Source organism: Apteryx rowi, unplaced genomic scaffold, assembly GCF_003343035.1.
Source record: "Apteryx rowi isolate R43461 unplaced genomic scaffold, aptRow1 scaffold_4, whole genome shotgun sequence".
Classification (NCBI taxonomy): Eukaryota; Metazoa; Chordata; class Aves; order Apterygiformes; family Apterygidae; genus Apteryx; species Apteryx rowi.
The window spans coordinates 9,509,393-9,532,025 of NW_020450529.1; the positions used below are offsets into that span (position 1 = coordinate 9,509,393).

General features: G+C 47.2%; 1 protein-coding gene across 7 annotated transcripts in view; it reads left to right on the plus strand.

Annotated features, from left to right (window-relative positions):
- CADPS (calcium dependent secretion activator) overlaps nucleotides 1-22,633 on the plus strand; it is a 196,134-nt gene that overhangs the window by 153,451 nt on the left and 20,050 nt on the right. For all 7 annotated transcript variants that reach the window (XM_026074973.1, XM_026074975.1, XM_026074974.1 and 4 more), the window contains 5 exons: nucleotides 3,016-3,163; nucleotides 10,115-10,189; nucleotides 11,295-11,378; nucleotides 16,271-16,303; nucleotides 19,733-19,840. In XM_026074973.1, coding sequence (XP_025930758.1) covers nucleotides 3,016-3,163; nucleotides 10,115-10,189; nucleotides 11,295-11,378; nucleotides 16,271-16,303; nucleotides 19,733-19,840 — 448 coding nt within the window. The remainder of the gene's footprint in view (nucleotides 1-3,015; nucleotides 3,164-10,114; nucleotides 10,190-11,294; nucleotides 11,379-16,270; nucleotides 16,304-19,732; nucleotides 19,841-22,633) is intronic.

The window sequence follows — 22,633 nt, forward strand, 5'->3', positions numbered from 1 at the left end:
AGCACAGCTTGGTGGAAAGCCACCCTATGGCTGGCAGTTCTGGGCTCTCCCAAGCAAGCCTTTGTCTGCTCAGGCTCTGGAGAGCACATATTCACGATACGGCAATAAATCACCTATTATTTCAATCTTTATGGGCTGTTCCTTATTGTTGGGTGCCTCACATGAGGACAAGTCCTTTTAATGCAGTTTGGTGTCAGTGGGGTTGAGTGCTGAAGACATAGCCCTAAGATCCCAGCACCCACATGAAAACCACAGATGCATGAAAAAAAAACAAGCAAAATGTAATTCCAAAAAGGGGGTATTGTGTAGCAAGGCACACAGGCCTCACAGCTGCCTTTGATTGAGAAAAGCCGTTGTATCAACTGTCTCATTGTATGATAGTTACCTGCAGAACTTTCAAAACAGAGAGTTTTTTTAAAAAAAAATTTTAAACGTATTTGTGGCTGTCATTTTGAAAACAAAATTTCAAGTTTCAATTGTCAAACTTTCCATGGTAATTAATGTTCATTTGGCTTCAGAGTTGATTAGGCAGGAGGAAGAAATGAACTTTGCATTCTCTGTTGTGCAAAAAATTAATAGCCGAAGAGAAACACCAAAGGAAAAACCATTGCCTATTACAGCTAGCGTGTGCTAATAATAGCCCGGGTTTGTGTGATGTGGCTGTTCTGTAGCACAGTTATCTGGCCACTCTGCAAATGCAAGCGTGGGATTTATTGTTCGCAAGTTCCTCGCAGTCTGGATATACAACGTCAGCATCCGAGAAGGCACGTTCGGTCCCTGCCATCGAGGCAGCAGAGTCACACGTTGGAACGCAGACAGTTCAAGGCTTGCTCTTGCCATCCTGGAATAAAACCCAGTAAATTTTAAGTGCAACGCAGTGGTTGCGATGTCTTTGGCATTGGGCAGGTTACCATTTATTGCTGCAGCTGGTCTTCAGTCCTTTCGTTGGCATGAGAGCTGAGTTTCGGTTGCGTTTCAGTTGTCTGACCATTCTTTAAGAGCAAACTGAACGCTGTTTATTTGGGGTTCTCTAAAGAGCAAATGCTCTATTTGAGACAAAATGGGGTTGTTCCTGCAGCAGCGTGGATGCTGATTTGCAATCTGAAGTGATAAACGTAGTTCTTCGGCACTTGGGCTCAGCTCTGTGCTTCTCTGTGCTTTGCTTCCACCTGGCTCCCTGAAGGCCGTCTGTGCACACAGCCTGGAGCTCTGCTATCTGCTATGCCACCCAATTCCATGAACATAATACTTATTTTCTCTTTTTAAAAAAAAAAAAAACAAAAAACACCTGGTCCTGGACACCTTTGCTTCATTTTTAATAAGTGCATTGTAAATACATTTGCCTGTAGTGCAGTTATAACTGATGATCTACAGAACTAAGAAGGGCTAGCTGAGATAACTCAGAAAAATAAGCAAATTTCTAGGTACATCTGAAGAAAGGCTTGTGTGCCTGAAAGCTGGGGCTTTTTTCCCAAGTGCTTCAACCTTTTAAAAATATATTACCCCTCTAAAAACCTGGCCCGGCTTGAAATGTTGGGACTAAATATAATGATTCTGAACATAAGTAAGTAAGAACATGCTCATCTCTGCGAGGAGATGGAAAATCCCAGTCACTTGTGGTCCCTTCAGTAATTATCAAGATTTTAGTCCCTGAGTCCAGGCTAAATCTGGCACTGGTAATTAAATCAGTTCAAATGCCACTGCTGATGTAAACCAATATGCTGCTTTCCCTATTTATATCACCTGCAAACAGGGCCTGGCTAAGGTTTCTTTAGCAATTTCAGTTTGACACAACATTTTCTTCGCGTCTGTCTCTAAATCGTTGAATACCATTGAACAGGCACCCCACCTTCCACACTTGGTTGTATTTCGGTGCTGTCAGGAAAGCAGACCGTGCAAGAAAGGCCCGTTTTGCTAACRAATCCGGGCAGGAGGACGTAGGTACCAGCTCAGATCTGATCACAAGGAGGAGAGTTTCTCATTTGTAAATTAGTTTTCATTTGCATAACCCTTGGGGGATCTTTCAAGATTAAAGTTATTCCTAAGCTGCAGCTGATATTATTTGTTATTTCTAAATTGAAGCTCCTATGCTAATTTGTTGGCAGATTCTGTCTGATGTGATAATTGTTCTGTGTTAAGTTAGATTAGTAAAGTACCTCAGGAATCTGCAGAGGGGCTCAAAAGAAAGGCAAGGTAATGTCCGCTACGCTGGTAGTACTCCTGACATGGTACGTTCGAATCACAAATGTCTTGGTATTCTAAAATACCCCAGATGAGCAAATTCTCTAGTCTTTGGTCAGACAAAGCTCTTACTACAGCACGATTTGTAACTGCCAGCCAATGATGTCAAATTTTAACTTAGTGAAACTTCACAAGAGCAGTGAATTTGTGTGTGGACTTGTGCTTGGGTGTGTTTTCCTATGTGCATAACTGTGTGCGTGCCCATTTCACAGATGTATTCTGACAAGTATGTGTTCTTCGGATAAATCACTTCTGTAAACCTCTTGAGAGAATTAGGAAGTTTTGGCAACCAAATAAATCATGTGGATGTAAAAACTGAATGATCAGGTAGTGTCCTTCAAGTCAAGGAATGAACAAATTTGTCCTTTCTAGTTAGTATTATGCAGCAGTAGGAACTGCCTTTGATGCATCAGGCTTGCTATTTGTCTGTATTTCCACTGTGGTTATAAATTAGCTAATGCAACCAAATTATAGGTGTACATTGACACTGCTGTTCGTAACATCATCACACTGTTTATCAAGCATGAGAAAGTCATGGTTTCTCTGAAACCGTTCCACACTTTATAAATAGTACGTATTCTGCAAAGTGTGTTTCTTTTTAAACTGGAAGATCATTTTTAGTAAAAACACATTTGTAACAATTGTACTATAACACTCCCAGTAGCATTCGGCTTTCCGTTTTGTTGAACTCTTCTAAGCATTGTGTTTTACTTTGTTACTAGCTTCAGTATTTGAAAAAGCAACTAAAACTTTTTTTCCTACTTTCTTTAATAGAACCAGGATTGCATTTGAAGTAAAGCTGCAAAAAACCAGCCGATCAACAGATTTCCGGGTCCCTCAATCAATATGCACCATGTTTAATGTCATGGTGGATGCGAAAGCTCAGTCAACGAAGCTTTGCAGTATGGAAATGGGCCAAGAGGTAAAAAACCAGGTTCTTCTTTTCACAGAATTTAAAGGCAATGTCATGAAATTTCTTATCTCCTGTTCTGCTAGTTTCAGAGATGTTGTGTCAGTTGTGGATTTAGCCTTCYGTATAGAGTGTGCCGGTGAATATGCAGGGGGGGTTCTCAAAGAAATCTAATGAATATAAACAGTCAGACTCCCTGTCATACAGAAGTGATTTTTTGCAAGGACTGTGGTATGCATAAGGTGTCTCTAAAGCCTGCTGCTGCATGATAACCATATTTATTGAGTCATTAATTCCACCTTGGAGCCAGCTGTAGGCAGCAGACTTCTTGTCTGTGACTATTTTCTATAGCCAAACCTCAGGAAAAAAGAAGTGCCACATTGTTGCTGTGATTCTGGTAAGAAAAAAAAAAAAAAAGATAATTTGCAAAAAATAGATTGAAAATTCCAGGTGAGGTGACTTCCTCAAATACTGGCTATAATCAGTAAGTTTGACGAGCCTAGATTTCCAGGTTCTTAATGACTCAAGTTTTCAAACAACAAACCTGTTTTAATTACTTGTTGATATATTTTTTCTTCTGAAGTCATTGTTGCAGCTTGAAGTTTCCATGAACTGATCTATGAATTAGAAAGACATGCTAAATTGGTCTAGATTAAATGCATCACAATGATCATTTTGCTACAGTGGCTTGAAGCCAAATTAAATATTCATATACCGGTCCAGAATAAATTCACAAATACTGTTTGGCTCTCCTATCTCACTGCTTGTCAGCATTTCCTGGATAAGCTCTTTCACTACAACTTTGCATGGTCAGATTTTACAGTAAATCATTGCAAGTCGTTGGTTCTTTTTTCTTGTTTACCTCATCCTGATCTCTGCTCCTCTGTGAGGGCCAGCTCCAAAGGCCGCTGGATGCAGCAGGGATCCCTGCCCTGACGTCAGTGGAGTTTGGATCAGGCCCAACTTTTCCTTTTAATTTGTTTATACATGTTTCGATTGTGACATTTTATTTGTGACAGTCACAAGAGGGATTTCAGACTGCTCGTCATCAGGTTCTTCCCTCGTCCTCCAGGTCAGCTGAGGGCAGATTCTCACCGGGCTTTTGTTGTCTGAGCCCGGGCATGAAGTTTTCCACTGTTTTCTGTTCCTTTATTCGTGCCCCCTGCATCTCCCCCAGTCCCTCAGCCCACAGCTGCCTCCAGCATCTGCCCCCCCTTCAGCTGGGAGAGCCACGGCTGCAGGGCTGCCCGCTGCAAACCAGGACCAAGCCCTTCCGATTACACTGCCACCATCCCCGGGATGGTGAGGTTTTGGAGATCAGCCAGACACCAATAGCATGACAGGACAAGCTTGTTTCATTAATAAAATCAGTGGGTTTACTATCCATATAGCACCAGACCGATAACCTTAGCTGCATCTGGATCTAGCATGACCAGACCTCGCTGTATCTGCCCGTGCTAACTTATGATGCTCTGTAGTCACCAGTTTCCTCTGGATTTTGAGCATCGGTTGCACTGTATGTTTGGCCCAAGCCAAACTGCAAGTCGAAGGAGATCAAGGAGCAGTCCAGCTGCTCCTCCGCTGCTCCCGGCGGCCCCCGGCGTTAGCGCTCGTCTCGGGAAATCTGCCTGTGCCGCTTGGAGAAGGTGTTTGGTATGGCAGCTCCGAGACAGCAGCACTACTGCGGCAAGTCGCAGTCGCTGTGCTATGAGGTTTTTAACAAATAGCTGAACTAATAGACCTGTAAAGCAGATGTAAATTATCAGTGCATAAGTTACCATTTAGGGCAGCAGTGTTTTATACCCCCTCCCTTTCTCTTTTCTTCCTTTTAATGAGTTTTCCTTCCTCCCCCTCCGTTCGCTCATGTCGCTCCATATTTCGGCTGCCTCCACCTCCTCTTCTCGAAGCTTTGCAAACCTTGGCATCGAGGTGTTTGTGCTGGGAGGCTCAAGGGTACAGGCTCAAGTATAGCTCTGTAGTTAGAGTCCACAGGAGGAGGACAAAATGCTGCCCCAGCTCTTCCAGTCCCGAGCGGAAACGGTGAGACAGTCAGACAACGGGGAGATGAGAAACCAGCTTTCGAGCCCGTGTCTCCCCCCGCAATTCGGCCCAGCGGGCGTCGGGTGCGCGCGGCACTCGGTCCCTCCGTCCTCCCCGCGAACGGGGCCGCCGGCAGCCCCCACCTCGGGCACCGCCGCCGCCGGAGCGTCTCCTCGCCCAGCGGCGAGCGGCGGTGGCGGCATGCCCAGAGACCGTGATCCCCCTTGCAGACGGTTCAAAAACAGCAAAAAGGGCTAAAATTGTCAAAGAGATTGTTCACACATCCGAGTTTGCTCAGACCTAGCCAAGGAAGACATTTTGATTGGAAACAAACCATTGATTTTTATCACTGTCAAAGCTGTACGTGGGCAGGGAGACAGACTTGCTCGACGCATTATTTGACCTCACTTCTATCATTTCCCTCCCACCCTAATGGCCCTYTCTTTTCTGACTACCTTCAGTTATATTCACTTTAACAGATATGTGAATGCATTTTCAGAGTATTACCCTGTGAAACAAACACCCATCATTTCCATTTCCATTTCCTTGTCTCTAAAGGCAGCTGTTAAAACATTTGGTAAACATACTTTACCATCTTAAATATTTATTTTTCCTCTGAATTTTTAATACATCTAAGGGGATAAATGTATGTATTAAATGTTTCTCAGTTGGTCTAGTATGTTTCTATTTAATATCCAAGGTCAGATGGTCCTTAGAGAAATACAACGTACACACAATCTGTTACATGACAAGGCAAGATACTCATCACATAAAGTCAAGTTGAATCATTGTAGTGCACTGATTATGGATTGTAATAATTGAGCTAATAGAAAACTATGATGAACTCAATCAAAAGTCGTGATTACACTGAGTAAAGCAAACCAGTTATGTGATCTTTAACCCCAGGCATTTTCATAAGAAATGTAAAAAGAGCTGTTAGAAACTCTAGCTTATGAGCCAGACTTCTATGAAAGAAGCACTAAACAGTCATTTTGCATAACACAGCCTTGTCTTACCCCATCCTAGCCGGGAGCTTTTCCTAAGGTGGAGATGGGAGTGCAGCTTCGGTGCACGCGGTGCAGTGTGTGCATCTTCACAGAGCTGAGGATCGTAAGGGAAGGAAGCAGAACCAGTGCAGGACCCTGGGTCACACCCTGCCCTGCTGTTTGCCCTGGCCCCGGGGGACTTCCAGGTCTGAATTTGCCCCAGGGTTTCCAGCCCTCGATGGGACCGAGCGATCTGAGTCCTAGCGACACCGCCGTGGTGCATGCTCGGCTACATAGGGCCCTTTCCCGCTGTCGTTCCTTTTTCTCAATGCTGCATTCTAATTGCCATCAGCGCTCTTCTTATTTGCTTTTTATACAAGCTTTTAATTGAAAATACATTGGTCTACACATTTCACACTGTATTATTTTTGTGCACTCCTAGCCATTCTTTGAGTTAAACTCATAATTTATCCAATGAAAGCAAACAGTTAGCAATAAATCTCATCCCTTACATCCAGCAGACAAAATCCCTTGATTCAAATAGTATGATAATGAGGTGAATTAAGCATGTCTTTTGGACTAATATACAAAACATAATACTGAGTTAGGAGAACTTTGATTTGAATTCCATAAATCATCATCTACAATGGGCAAGAATTTTCAAAAGCACGTGCACTTTTGAGCGCCCTTGACGGTACACTCGTGATCTCCAGTGTGCACACCCAGAGCCAGCCCTGCTTGCATTTTCCTGGGCAAACACCGGTTTTTGAGTGCACTGGAGCCAGCGTGGGCATGCCCACCATCACACATGCGCATCCGGTTGAATGTGCGTGCTTTTCAAAACCAGGCCCTGGCTTCATAGCTCCGTACGTGTGCATGACCTATGTTGCAACCTTCATTCTTCTGTGCTCAGTTGGTAGCACGTTTGTACTCCCATCCTCTGGAGCAGTTCTGCTGACGTGCGCAGAAAACGCTCCCTGCAGCACCGCCACCCTCCACCCGCATGGCATCTTCCAGCAGCACCATCTGCATCCCACTGCCCAAAGCAGATTGCAGCATGACGGAGGGTTAGAGAGATCCAGAGTTGGAGCTTTGCACAGAAAGTGCCCTGGAAAGGTGGAGATATGGAGGAAAGGACTCCCAGAAGTGAACGACTGAACATCCCCATCCCACTGCAGTGCAGTTGAGCAGCTCAGGTTCTTCTGGAGGCCTCAAATTGGCACCATCTTGTCCAGCAAGTAAGAGGAGGGTTTCTGTAGGCAGCAGGACCTGTAGCCCAGGCTGGCAGGTTCAATGGTAGTTCTGTGAAGACCTTCGTCACCCTGCTCAGAGAAAATCTCATTCACCCACCAGGTTGTTCTCCAAACAGCCTCCCTGTGACAGTCAACCACCTAGGACAGCTTGCTGAGGCCCAGGTCACCCGCTCTCTTGCAGTCCATCATTTTGGCAAGCTGGCAGAAGCAGGTGCTACCACCATTGGTTCAGCTGAGCTCCCCCTTGCTGACCCCTTCCTCCCTGCCACCCCAGCCCTCTCCTAGCAGCCCTTCGGCCATCTCCCATGCCTCCTGTGTTTCTCTCCTCCCTCAAGGCACCCCAGAGCCTAGTAGACTCTTAGCTGCCCTTGCTCTTTCCCTCATCTACTTGTTGCCTGCCTGCTGTCTCCTGCCCAGGGAAGGGAATTACCCAACTCCTTGGTTGCACCGTCTTCTGGGCACACAGAAAATGCACTTGCAGAAGGAAAACACCGTGGGGAAGATATTCCCCATATGTGCAGACCCCCTTCCCCTTCATTGTCTTCCCAAAGAGGTGCTGGCCTTGTACCTGAGGACTTCAGCAGATCCTACCCGTATCCAGCTGTTACAGGTCCCTTAACCCTGGGGCTACGTCTCCAGGTGCGCAGGGGATCTGYCAGCTCGGTTCTGGGAACAGAAAAAGCGCAAGTCTGCATTAAACAGATGAGTCAAGAGCGACTATGCTTGCTATAAGGGACTCGTATACGTCTTGACCTGCAAAGCAAGACACTGAAATGGGAACTGCAGATGCAAATGCTGCTTGTTCCTTGGTGTAAGCTTTTTCCTCTGAGCTGGCCTGGCAGATCRCAGTAGGCAGCCCATCACGTGGCCCATCACCCAGCCTGTCCTCCCGATTCAGTGACACTGTCACGAGGTAACTGCTGGGTTGGTCCAGCTGAGATTTTGGCAGTGGTGTGCAGCCCCGCGCAGCACCCTGAGCTCTGCTTATCGACAGGGTTGCCTTCCTCTGCCAAGTGAAATAAAGCCATGAGAGACTATCAGGACGTAGTTAGCATAAAATCCTGTCTCTTCCCCCTGTTTTACTCCTGCAAATGTTACAGGTAGCAATCTCTGCTGTTTCCGTGAAAGGAGGTTTTGACTGCGTTTCATTTTCCATTGCTTATTGTTTCTGTGCATGATGCTGCTTTTCTCATAGCCCCATTTATAAGGTCCCTTTTTTTTAAAGATTTTGTTTTATTTATTGTTTATCTTCATATGTTCTTTTTCCTGTCTTTTGCACTTTCCTCTTTATTTCTGTCCCCAATCATCTGAAAAGTTTGCTAAAGAGTGGGTAAGTGTGTCCTACATTTTTTTCTTTTTTCCGAATTCCTGTGTTAATATGTTGTTGTCATAGAAAAAAAGAAACTGTTCATACTACCCATCAGACACTGAGACCAACGTCTAGCATTTGTAAAGCCCTCACAGTCTTCATTCCCCAAAGTCTGATTAGTATTTAAAGCAGATTTGTCTCTTTCAATGTGATTTGATGTTAACATTTTAAAACCATATTAATGCCAAGTGGTAATGAATATAGTGACTAGCACCAGTGCTTGAAATGTTTGACTGAAAAATCAAATGTTTTGTGTTGGAAAGCAGTCATAATCAGTATTTTCTCAGTCCATTGAAAATAAGAATATACTGTATGTTTTCACTAATTAAATCTTGTATTGGAAACAGGTCTTTTCTAAATTAGTAGAAGACTGTATTTTTTTACCTATTCTAGCCATATTGCAGCTGATTGCMTCAGAGCTCCAAAGCGAAGCGAGGTTTGGCGTGTGCAGAAACTGGGTTGAAGATTCAGAGTGGCTGATGCCGCCGGCATTGGCCTTGGTCGGCCCGTGCTGAGCTGCGCCGTGGTGTCCGCTGACACGCAGCGCTCGGAGCTGCATTGCCCGCTGGCTTTCGCATGAGACGAAAAGACCAATCGTGGTTCATTGCGGGGGTTTTTTGTGTTTTTTTTTTTTTTTAAGTATTTGATAGTCACCAAGCAAAGCATTTAAACAAGTGCTTAATTTTAACCATGTGCCTGCTGAACCTGAGGCGTAACACGTGTTCAGGCGCTTCGCTGGAGGAGCCTGGAAGTGCACAACGTTATCCCCAGTGGTTCAGCCCGTTGCATGCTCCTCCGGCGCAGAAGTTATTCTCCCCTTCCTTTCCTCAGAGCTGAGTGTTTTCCGGTGCCCTAGGAAAGGGTTGCCCGTTTCCCTCTGGTGGGAGGCATATTTAATTGTCAGGTGTGATTCAGGTGCAACGTGAGTTGGACAAGGCTTGCCAAACTGAAGCAAAAAGACTTCAGGATCTTTGCGAGCGCTGAGGATTGCTGCAGTGCTTATGCATGGCAAAGCCTCCCCTCCGGCACGGGCTTGTGGCTCCCGCCACAGCGAAGGRAGCTGCAGGCCCACAAAGAGGGCAGGGTTTGCCCATGCTTCACAAACTGCTCTAAGGTCCTCCCGAATTTAAGGTCTTGTATAAATGCAAGTGATCGCTGGCCACTGTAGTGGAGCACAAAATAATAAGCTGCATAATTTTTCAGTTAATGCTATGGCATATTGTAGTTTACCGAGGGAAGTGGCTGACAGTCGTAGAGCTCTTGGCTGTGATCAATGCTAATATTTTCCTCCGCCTCTCCTTTTATTTTTCTTTAGCACCAGTACCATTCAAAAATAGATGAACTAATTGAGGAAACCGTCAAAGAAATGATAACACTCCTGGTGGCAAAGGTAACCTTCAGCTTCAGGTGAAGTGATTCACTGTTAACATTCCTTTTTTAATATGTGCGTTTCCATTAAAATGTGACACATTAAGATGTTGAATTGGCTTCTTGTTTCTCACAGGGAAGATCATACATCTCCCAGTCCTTTCATGATGACTCTCTGATGATTAGGAACTGCATGAGATGTAATATGTTGTTAAGCAGGATTGACATACTGGGCCAGAAGAGGTTTTAAGGAATAGGTTTTGTACTTATGGGATAACACCCCCTGGTCACCATCACCCCACAGCACTGAGGGTAGCTGCAGTCCAGAAGTGGCACCACTAAACGCTTTTGCGCTAGACCTTGGGGGGTGGCTCAGAGGTGGTCACCACTCTTACGCTTAAGGACGTGTGGCAAAATAACTTGTCTCGTTTGAGATCGCCACACCCTCTCCTGACAAATTAATTTAGAGTTGACAGTACTGGGAAATACATTCCAAAATGTCAGGTTTAATTGTTTGGAAACTGTTTTTCATCAGAGGGGGCTCCTCTAGTTCTGCTGCCAGCATTTTCCAAGGGTTGTGTCTAGATCTGGTGCACTATGCAAACTCAGAGAGGAATTGGTAGGTAGGGAAAAAGAAAGTGGGGTGTTTTTTCCTCTAGTTTCAAACTTTCTGAGAACAAGTCATCCCTATTATACAGTGGAGACCTTTAAACATAATCTGCCAACATATGCCAGTTCGAGTCTTCTGCAAGAATAACCAGCTAACTGCATGCTTGCCACGTCTTCCTGGGAACAAGAGCCACCCAGCTTCCCGACGGGAGAGGGTGCATTGGCATCCATGCGGGGTGACACCCACGCTGCACCCACCTCCCGTCCCCACTGTCACCCATGGTACTGCAGGGTGATTCCCACCCAACGAGAGGTGAACCGTGTTGCATCCAAAAGGCGGTGCTACTTCCTCCCTGCTCCCCAGCCTGCTGTGCTCGGAGACGTGTTGTCAGTTAGGAACAGTCTGGGTTCGTCCCTTTGGAAATGCTTTGGCTCCACCGGCTTCTTTGAAGCTAATCCTGATTTTTACACCCTTGTTAAATTATTAAAAATAACTGCAGTATTTTTTGTGTTCGTAGTTTGTCACCATTTTGGAAGGAGTCTTGGCCAAACTGTCTAGATACGATGAAGGGACTTTGTTTTCTTCTTTCCTGTCATTTACTGTAAGTACAGACAAAATCTTCTTTTCTTTTTTTTTTTTCCTAGTTTGTATTCTCTGCTCTCCCAGGACTAGATTGGCTATATAATAATTCTGTCATTCCATGATATTTGAACACTGTAACCCCACACCAGTAGACAAACAAACTGTATGGAGATGTACAGTACTTAAATACCCAAGGGGTGCTGGGCATCATATGGTAGCACAGTGTAAAGCTGTCTCTGGTCACTGTTCTGGTTGCTGAAGTTTACTCTGTTGAGGAGTGTTACGAAGCAGGAAAAAAACCTTGCACTGTACATCCACTATTCGTAACTAAAGAAATTGCTTCATTGACACCTTGCRTTACAGGGGTGTTCCTGTCGTTCTTCTGGCCTTAATGGTGACCATTTTAAGAAGTTAAAAAACAAAATAAGGGAGAACTAGGGGAATACCATCTTATTTCTAAAAGAGAACAAGATGGGGAAAGATGCCATGAGGTTATACAGCACAAGGTGCCTCTGAAGCCAGGCTCCATTTCTCCCTAACATTGCAGAACCAATCCATAGCTTGTCACGTTGCATATTCCTAGAGGGGTACTGGACAGGAACAATATCTGTGCAAAGTTTGTCTCCATCTCAACAAGGTTTTAGCAATCTGTATTCCAGAAAAGAGATGTGACTGCTCCTTAGGACAAATACATAGCAGTTGATTTTTCCAAGGTCTTCTGAAAATGCATGCCCCCAAAACTACTAGCTCTGCAAGCCTAGCTTCTCTTACCTGGGCTCCCAAAGAGGTGTGCAGCCAAATGCATGTGTCTCTGGTTGCTTGGGAAGTGACAAAAATCCTGGTCCACTGGGGCAATTGCACACATTCACACGGCCCATCTTGCACTCACTAGTTCATGGAGACTGGGCTGGAGGGAGACGCCATCTCTCTGCAAATTAGAAAGATTTCCAAAAGGTCTTTCAGGAGTTCTGTTAGCTACTGCAATTATCTGTTGTTTGCTACTGTTCGGCTCTTTCTGCTGAATTTGAGTCAGATCCTTGTGGTTTTGTAGGACCCGTTTGGAAAAGGGGGTGGTGGGAAGGCAGGTAGGAAGGCTTACCTGCCGAGGCAGGAAGCAGCGTTCGGAGGCAGCGGTACGCACACGCAGGCTGGCAGCTTGTCTGAACCGCCGGGGACACTGGCTTTAAGCTAAGTGTCCTCACTCCTCAGGCTCGATAGAGGCACRTTGGAGGGAGAGGGAAGGGAGGGCGTTCCACCAGCCAGCCGCGGAGATGCCGCCAGYTCTGCCGAGCGAGCAGCAGTGGGCATCTCCCACCCACCACCCCGCACGCTGCTCCTCTCCCAGAACAACCTGCAGCACCGCCACGCGCTCGCAGCCCCGGGGTGCACTCATCGCTGCGCGGAGAGGCGCGGGGAGAGGGCTCGGGGTGCTTATCTCCCCTCGTTTCACTGCCGCCGAGGGTTACGAGATGCTCGTGTGCCAGCAGCAGAGGATGTGGAGGCGGCAGCTTTTCAGGCATCGGAAGTACCGGCATCAGCCCGGGTAGACGGCGTAATGTGCAGCTCTTCCTTCTCAGCGAAGCCAAGCTGTTCCTCGGTTGGTGCTGTGCCGCTCCCACCACATCCGACTGTTTACACTGCCTGGTGCTGCTCCCTTCGAGCGCCGGGTGAGCTCCGGGCAGTGTCTCGGGCTCCGATTTGGGGCAGCATTGCGCGTCTCTGCCTGCCCGCGTGCCGTCCGGGCGCAGTGGCGCTGCGGTCTGGGGTTTGGAGCGCCCTGGCGTCTTCTGCAGGGTGCTGAGCCCTCGTCCCCCAAAACTCAGCACCCTGCAGAAGAGCCGCTTGCTCCTTTCCGGGCAAGGGATATCTCTCGCTTGGGCCTGCTTGTTTTTTGGGAGGACGCCGCGTGCGGCTTGGACTCCGCTGGGTATTAGTAATAGTACGATGTTGAAGAGCAGCCCCGACCTCTTTGGCACTGGGCTTGGAAAGTCTCTGCTGAGACCCGTTCCCTGCACCCCTGTTTCCTGCGGTAGTCATGTGCTTTGCTGTGTTTAGTATTTGCAACGATAAATAGAGAAACTCTCTCTTGTTACAGCATGCTTGCACCACCTCCCACGTTTTCCCTGTCTGAACAAATACAACAAAGTGTTATGGTCCAAGCCTGTGACTTCTAGAAAGCATTAGTCTCCCACCCCCTGCTACCGACTTCTTTCATCGCRTGTTTTCCAGGCTCGCTGCAAGTGACATGTAATCGGGGGTCTTGTGACAGACAGTTTTATCACCTAGTAGGATATCCTCATTTCCAATTCTTGCCTCGAAATTCAGGATAAAATTAATGCATCTGTTGTCCTAATAAATTCTCACTAGCCACTTCTCATTGCAGAGCACTTTGAAAGGAAAATACCCTTCTAAATTTGGCCAGACTTTTTTTTTTTTTCTGTTTGTTGTTACATTTAAATGCATCTCAGCAGCAGTGGTCCGGGCCCTGGATGGGTGACTGCATGTGAAGTTCCACTGAGTCACAGGAACGACAGCTGCTAAAATTGCCTTTAGTCTGGATGGCCTCTGCAGGCAGAGGATTACACCTACACTAATTAAAAGTAAAGACTGTATATTACCCGAGGGAGACAGAAGTAAAAGATCTTATTTTTGTTCTGCACAAAATTTGTATGGTAAACTGAGATGCTTCATGGCAAAGTCACATAATTTGTGAAAAACGGCAGCCTAGCAAAAATCACACAACATCCGGCAGTTTGGAAATTTCACTTAATGTAGCCAAATCTGAGTTTAAAGAAAAACAAGTAATTATTCTGATTAAAGGGGGGGTGGGCAAGAGAAGAAGCTCAGTTTTTGCTGGTGGCAAGGGGGAGATTGCAGAAAGCTGCCTGAATTACTCGTGTCTCCTCTGCTTTGGGAAAAAGGGCAACCAGAGATGGTGGCAAGAACCTGGAGCCGAGAGGGTTAGGTCCAAGCTCAGAGTCCAGGTTTCTTGCGRACCCGAGCTCCAATCCTGCAGGCGGTGTGGCTGCATCGGCGGCAGCGYTTTTCTTACGGTCGTTCAGCTCGGGGAAGCGCTCGCTTGGCGAGAGCTCGGCCACCCCTGCGCGCGGCCGCTCCGCGCCGGCGTGGGAGGGCCGTGACTGCCTGCTCCCACGCAGCCGAAGCCGCTGGCGGGGCTCCGGCTGCCTTCACCGAGCGGGGCCGGGGCTGCTGCGCTCCCGCTTTGCCCGAGGGAGGGCTGCCGGCGGCGCTGCCTCGTGGGAAAGGCGCGAGGATAAACACGGCCTGAGGGCGACGTTGTCCGGACGCCGCCGGCGATCCTTGCCGGAGGGACGAGCGGTCGCCGCTCCGGGAGAGTTGGGCCTTGCCGTTCCCGGCTCCGATGTGGATACGTCCCGCGGGGGCCGGGACCTGCCCCGTCCCCGCTCCTGCCGCACGGGGCGCGCGGGGCCTCCTCCTCCTCCTCCTGCCCTCGGCGCCGCGGCCGCAGCCCGGCGCGGCAGCCTCGGCGCCGCGCACGCTTGCAGCGTTCACCTCGGCAATTACCACCAGTCTGGTCTTTTGTATCGCCTCATTGTGCTTAATTATGCACCCCCCACACACACCATATGAGTGCTTCCACCCACTCTCACATTCTGTCTCACACATACATTCATTCTCTCGTTCGGGACACATAATTTATTCATCCCAAGATGCAACTGTGTGCGTGTTATATTTAGGCTGTTTTAATGGTAGCTTTAGAAATATTTAAAAGCAGGTGAGCTTTTACACCCAAACAAAGATGGCCGGCAACGCTTCTCCTAATTAAAAGCAGAAGYGTTGCGGAAAATCCCGGCTCTACACTTTCTAGACACGGTGCCTTCTGCTGCAGTGGTAAAAAGGTCTCTCTGGCCAGCTGGGAGCTGCTCGGTTGGAAAAGTTGGCCCTGACACCGGGGGCCACCCTGCCTCCCGCGCCAGCGCAATATGCATGCTGCTGCGTGGCGAACCGCAGACAAAGTGAGTTTGGGGGCCTTAAAAATAGCTGCAGGCTTGAAAGGATGCCACAGAGCGCGGCACCCACCCTCCCTGAAGCAGGAGCTTTAAAAAGGGGAGACAAAACGCGAGAAACTCTTTCGCGTGGCTGCTTGTAGTCTGGGAGGCAGGAAAGCCGCCCGGCGCCCCTGACTTTGGGCGCTCCTCGGTCCCACGGCGTGAGCCCGGCTTGCAAACTCCCTCCAGGGTTAAAGCCCTTGAAAGGGGGGGAATAACCTCCCAGCCATACCTGTGTCCTCCTGCAAACCGGGGGAAGCACGCTGGGCTGGGGACCGCGGTCCCACGCGGGGCTGATTTTGCGAAGGGGTTTTATTTTAGCAAGCACGGCGAAGAACGGCCGTTTTCCTCCTGGCTGAGTGCAGCGTCTTCTCGCGATGCCTTCCGGCTAGGAAAAGCGCAGGCAAACCCGCAGGGTCCTGGGGGGGGGTTGCAGGGCCGCCCCGCGGCCGGCCCCGCTCGCCCGGGCGCTCCAAGCGGGCCCTGGGATGCGGCTGCCAAGGGGGCGACCGCGCTGCCGAGGGGACGCGTGGCGTCAGGCGGAGGACGAGGCCTCCGGAGGAGATAGATAACGCCGTCTACTTGCGAGCCCCTCGCTTCCCCCGCGCGCTTGAGACAAGGGAGAAGCACAACTCCCACGCTCTCATCTGCTGCTATTAGAGCTGCAGCAGCAGCAAAGTTACCTCTCCAAAACAACAACAAAAATACCACCCTTGTCTGTTCTTGTGAACAGGAAACCTGCTTTTTAGCCCCGTTTTTCCCCCAGTCGGCACTGTGCTGTCCTGAGTCTTGGCTGTAGATGCTGTTATAGGTGTTTTAAAAAAAATCAAAACTTGAAAACGTGCTAATAGTATAAACTCTGTTCTTGTTCCTTTTACAGGTGAAGGCTGCTTCCAAATACGTGGACGTACCCGTAAGCACGATTTAAACAACTTCTGTCATAGTAATTTGCATTGTGCTGTGTTTTATGGCATGTGTAACAACCCACATTATGCATTATCAGCCAAGATTGAACCACGGGCCTTCAGACTTCTAACATTTGAACTGGAAAGAATATCTCCATTACGTTACTAATGAGCAGTTACCCTCCTATGGAGACCTGCAAGGCTATTCAGGCAATAATTTGCAGATGGTGTCAAATAGGTACCATATTTGTGCAATTGGCTTGAATCACATAAAAAAATGGGAGCAGTGCATTCTGTTAATTCTTCATTTGGACTTGTACAAACACAGTGTAATTTCCAAACAAAAAGGTCCAGACACGTTAGAACTGAGCCAACACACATCTAACACATTAGCTAATCTATTTTATTTTTGTTCTTCTAATTGTTGGTTTATTTTACTCTTTCAGAAAATGACTTTTTTATTACTTTGGGGAAATGGTGATGAGCTAGCAACATGTGTTTGGGAAATTGTTAATGAAAATAATTTTTTCCTTTTTTTCTGTAATTGGTATAGGAAAATTGTATATCATCTCCTCTAATTAGACCTTGATTCATAAGGAAAAGAGCCCTTAACGTTCTTAGACAGAGCACTTAACTTGCCAGAAATTTACATTTAAATTGAGCTGAAGTGTAATATATGAATGTTGGCTGGAATAAGGGATTACTGCTGCATTTACAGGCAAACAGATCCTGAGCAATTCCAAATAAAAAAGAGTAGATCTTAATATACCACACCAAGTTCTGCATTCAATTAGTCTAGGCAGTGTAAATCAAGACTAGCCCTGTTGAGTTTGATGGCCCATATGGATAATGTGTATATATGTACGTTTAATCTTACTGCGGATGCAACTGAGCTGCAGGTTCTCACATGACAATGTGACAAATCCATCACGCATGTTGGACGGCATCACCCACATTCACTGTTTCCATCCCTTTATCTCAAGATAAAATTACACCTGTCGGTAGCCCAACATGGGCAAGACAAACGCCTGAACAGTCAGAGCTCTTCTCCGCTCTAAAATATCCCAGTGTAGACGTCAGCATCCTGTTGTCTTTGAGTGATAGAAACAAGATACTGAGAACATAAGAAAGAGGTGCTTCGTGCCCGCAGTCTTGCAGTCTGGTCTGGCCATTTGACAGTGTCACCAGGAATAACCTGGGGCGGTTGCGTGAGCCACATTCCCCCTTGGTAGCAGCAGACCTTGGTGGTCATGCACAGTGCCAGCGCTCGAGTCACCTCCCGGGGACGCCAGCGTCTCTCGGCTGGGGAACCAGACCCCTCGCTGAGGGGCATAAATTAGGTGGGGCTGGTCCGAGACATGGTGTCCTCCTCCATCCTAGCCCCTGCGGAAGCCTTTTATCCATCACCCTGCACCCTCCCGTGAGCTCCCACAGCGCCCGGGTGCTTTGGCTCCTTTGGGTGCTCGCGGTGTCCCTGCTGACCAGCGAGAGCGCGGGTCAGCGCCGCTGGTGGGAGGCAGTCAGAGGCTCCAGGTCTGCGTGAAGCACAACAGAAATAACGCACGTGGGTTACTCTTTGGTTGTTTCCCCACCTCCCCCCAGAAATGGCTTCCCTGACAGAAGTCTCCATGTTTTCTCCTTTTCATTTCAAATCAGACGGAAAACAAATTTTCCATGGAGCAAAAATGCCACATTTGGCCTCACACTTGCTATGGAAAAGTCGGTAATGGAGCTAACAGGTTTGTTCAGAGAGAACCATTTCAGTTCGAGGGCTTGTTTCGGCTCCAGCCTGCGCCGCTGTTCCTGCGGCCCAGAGCGTATGATGTAGTCCACGTGGCCTGTCCTATAGCGACACCAGTTTTATGCCACTCAGGTACCCGAAAATTTACGCTAGTTTTGACAAAATCAGCAACCAGCTCCACACGACTCCTGCCCCTTTACCAGAGGCCGGTTTTAAAGCACCGTAAGTCAGCAAATCACTGTCTTCCCAGGTGGAAGAAAAGGACAAGCCTTAGGCCTATGGAGTCCCGATTTAGAGGAAAGAGGGGAAATCCTGTCGTTGAACAGATCGCCATCGCTTAAATCTAATTCCGCAAACGCCGTTGCAATTGCCCACTACAAAACAATCCGTTTAATGCCACCTCGCAATGGGCACGATCGGTGTGCTGAAAATTGCTTGAAAGTGTAACACTTGACTACTGCCACATTTGTGTTGTGCTCATTGGTTTTCAAATTAATACCTTGTCATTGTTTCAGTAGGTGTTAAGAAATGTTACGAGCTTCCCAAGGGCCAAGCACTGGCCCTTTGCTTGATAATTGTTTGCTTTGTATTAAAAAACTCCCTTCCTACTGCTTTCCAAACTGTCCTCATTTTCACCCTGGAAATTACACAGATGTGTTAACTAACTTCAATTTACAGTGGCTGACAATCGTATCTTGCAGAGAAACGATACTCTGTGATCTGAGGTAAATCACAGTAATGGAAACTAATGACACTAGTTATTAACAAACTTACAATGTGCCATGGAAATTTAAGATTTTGTGGCAGCTCTTGTAATGACTCCTGTTACAGTATTTTAATGGGTTTCCTTTGAGGTAAGTTTGATTTCAATATATGAAGCAACGTGAACTCAAACAGGATTTTTTTTTTAAGTGTTTTCCCCTCCACCTGCTTCAGTTCCCATTTGCTTTAAAGAAAATAGCGTTATCCCCAAAATTTAGCATCCTCTTAAGTTACTGTTTAAAATCAGTTAATTTCTGTGGCGAGATACAGAGATGTAACAACACAGAGAGGCTTCCTCGAATTTAGCAGTGATTTAAACGTTCATTTAGACATCGATTCCCTGACTTACCATTTACCCCGTTTATTTCTAAGAGCAGCAGCAAAGGTAACCAAAATCTGGGGTCTAAATGAAAAAAAGAAGCACGATTTTAGCATGACTAATGCAACATGAGYTGCTTACTACACACATCCTCACACCTTAGAGGAAGAAACTAGAGACTAACTCTGGGTGTTAGCTTTCTAGCTTCATAAAACAGAGGATTTGCCTATAGGAGATGACATGGGAAAGCAACAAAGCCCCAGTCCCACTTGCCGTTTCACTAATTAGGTCAACGGCACCAACCGTAGCAGGAGAACTTCCTGGCATCAGTATGTCAAGGAAGAGCTTCATGCGTCCGACTCGCTTCCCTCGAGGCAAAGGAAGGGAATGAGCAAGTGCCTTTAGACGAGCCGGTGCTGCGCAGAGGACTTTGCTGGGCAGCAGGGCACAGAGCAGCCAGTTTGGGTGTCAATGCCCGAAATGGGCAGGTTGAGGAGAGGGGGGGGCGGGATCGGTCCAGGATGGYGGGAAAGACGGGGGCAAAGGACGGAGGAGCTGCCCCCTGCGACGATATTCACGTGTCTCTCTCTCTCTCTTCTTCTCTCCCCCCTACAGAAGCCGGGCATGGATGTCGCTGATGCCTATGTGACATTTGTCCGCCACTCTCAGGATGTCCTGCGTGATAAGGTCAATGAGGAGATGTATATAGAAAGGTTATTTGATGTAAGTAAATGCCTTCTCCTCCTTGGACACCAAGCAGGAGAGACCCAAAATGTGACAAAATAAGACAGGAGGATAAGTCACATTTTGAGAAAATTTATTGGTTATAGCTTTAAAAAATAAATAAACCTTTCCTTTCTTTCTGACTAAGGCTCGTATCTGCTCTCTGCCTGCTTTAAATCTCTACTCTAGTGTACTGTCTTGGTCTGTCTGTGCGTGGATTTTAAGGGAACAGCATCTTCTAAGAGAGCCCTTACTATGTTAAGCTTGTGAAAAATCTCTCTGTAGCAGAACATCTTGGTCATTGTTCTCACTGGTAAAATTTGAGCCAGCTTTTTGGCAGATGCATTCGCTTAGGACCATCTCTCGTGCACGTTTTGCAGTGTTTTTCACTGACGAGCACGCCAAACCTGACAGTGAAGTAAGTACACTAAATTTTGATTTTGAAAACTAACCAAAACAGAGCTGATGGATTGAGTGAGTATGAACTTCCGCATTTTAGGAGAACCACATTGTGGTGTCTGACACCAAAAGTAAAGTTCACCTGTGGTCTCCTTGAAGAAAACGGCATGGCAGAAAACCGACCCAGATTTTCAGAGTTAATTTTCTCTTGCACAAGATAAATTCATGGGACTCTAAGAGAACAGTGACCTGTGATGCCTGTCTGTTGTGAATTTGAATGCATGTTAACTGATGTATCCGTTTCTGTTGCTCTTGTTGTGTTACAGCCTTTCTGTCCTTGTAGCTRTCCTATAGCGAAGGTTTTCTGTTAATGGCCAGCCTGTAACATTAGTGTTGCAGTCTCTTTTAGGGTATTTGTCCATATATTAATTTCTGTTTGAAGCAGCTTCTSTTCCTACTTTCCTTCCTTTCATCTCGCAGCAGCACCATTTCTCAGTCTCCCAGCTCTGGACCTGTAACAATATCTTACTCGCTTTCTTCACTTGCTCGTTTGCTTCCTCAGTGTATAGGGAAAGCTGCTTTTTTCTTCCCAGTCAACCTCCTCCTTTACTCAATATCTCTCTTTCTTCGCATTGCCTTTCCCTTGGAAACCTCTTCCTCCTTTATAATTCCCACTCTTTCTTTCACCAATATCCTCTCAGATTAAAATGGAACTTATCTCTCATGTCAAATGTTTTATCACATTATATCAAGTGGCATGAATTAGAGTCAAATAATCTTACTGTGTACATCTACTAGCATGACCCATATCCACTGAGAATGCCTCATTCATGCATAGAGCACACCAGTGGCTCCTTAAGGCTCTCTGCGTGCTCACTCTTGGGAGAGCTTTAAGCACAAAATACCAGATACCAAATCATCCATCAAGCAGGCATTGGAAAAAAAGGAAGAAAAAAAAAACATAAAACAAAAGACTGTTGGTTCCATCTGCAGTGGGCCTGCAAGTACATTGCTCGTTTATGTTGAAATTTATTCCATGAGCAGTTAAATTTCCAGAGCTCATCTGGACTGTTCTTTTCAATGCCCACACTGCCTTTTCTCCGATCATTTTCCTATGATTCACAGTTGGTGTATTTCTACCCTTTGGGCCATTCTTTCAAATTTTTAAAAAGCTGTAATTAGCACAAATATTGATTTCAGTTTGATCCATTTGTACTTAGTTTTACCAAAGCCATATTTTAATCAAGTTAACAGCTTACAGGAAAAAAAAAAACAGCTACCTCGGTGGAAAGCGAAAAGTGCGAAATCCTTCTTTCCCTCTCTGCTTTCCACAAATGTCCCTAGTCTACGCGGAATAAAATAGTCAAGAGCAGGGTTTTCCGCTGCCCCGTATGTTTTGAGGCAGGCACGGCGCRGCCGGGAGCGCCGCGTGCGGGGGCCGTAGCCGTCCTTGCCTTTTCCCGCGCGTTCCCGCGGCGTGAGCGTGCTCAGGGCGAGCCGGGGGGGCCCCGCGTTCGCAGGCGGAGAGGGGGAACGCTCCCACCCCTAGCTATCCGGAGGCTGACGATAATTTTTTGAGCGTTCCCGTATCGTCCTTGCCGAATTGCAGCTGCGTAGGGGACTGCTGCGAGGTCGGCTCTCAGCCGGGGGCTCGGGGCTGGGTTGGTAGCGGCAGGGCACCCTCGATACCGCGGCGCGGGAACCTCCCCGGCCTCGGCGGGGCTCGTGGCTCCGCGTAACCCAATTCCCGCTCGCCCCGTTTGGTCACCTGCCCTGCAGCACCAATTTGCAATACGTGGGGTCTTCTGGGCCCAGAGCCTGTTTGAATCCGTGGTATGTTCACATAGGTTTAGGTAGAAATGGGAATATATGCTTAATGTTATCGTCCAATGACCCGGCAACCTTTTGGCAAAACCCAGCTTTTGCCAGCAAGCTCTTGCGGGGCGACAGCAGTGGGTAAAGCCTGAGATGTTCAGCCCCCTGCGTAGCACAGCTACAGGGCGTCTTTGAGCTCTGTTGGTCTCCGCACCAAAAGCCAGGATTTCCAAGGAGATTTTAGGCTTCTCGTTACCTTTTTAATGAAAGAGAGAGAACAGGAATAATCAAAAATTACGTTTATGGTGCTGAATAATGCTGCGGCCTGATTTTGTTCTCACTTCTTCGAGAGTATTTGAGGAGCAATCTCTTATCCGTAGAGTTTCTCCAGGCAACTAGATTATTAACACTTTAGAGGCCAGCTCCTGGGCTGACTCAGTGCAGCGGGATGCGGCCTTACCCCCGGGCAAAAGGTTAGTCAAGTTTTAGGCTGTTACGTTAACACGGGTACCAAAGGCAGGAAAACGGCTCAAATCTTCCTGCCGTCTGCGTGCGCTTCCTCTGATCTCGGTGGGATCA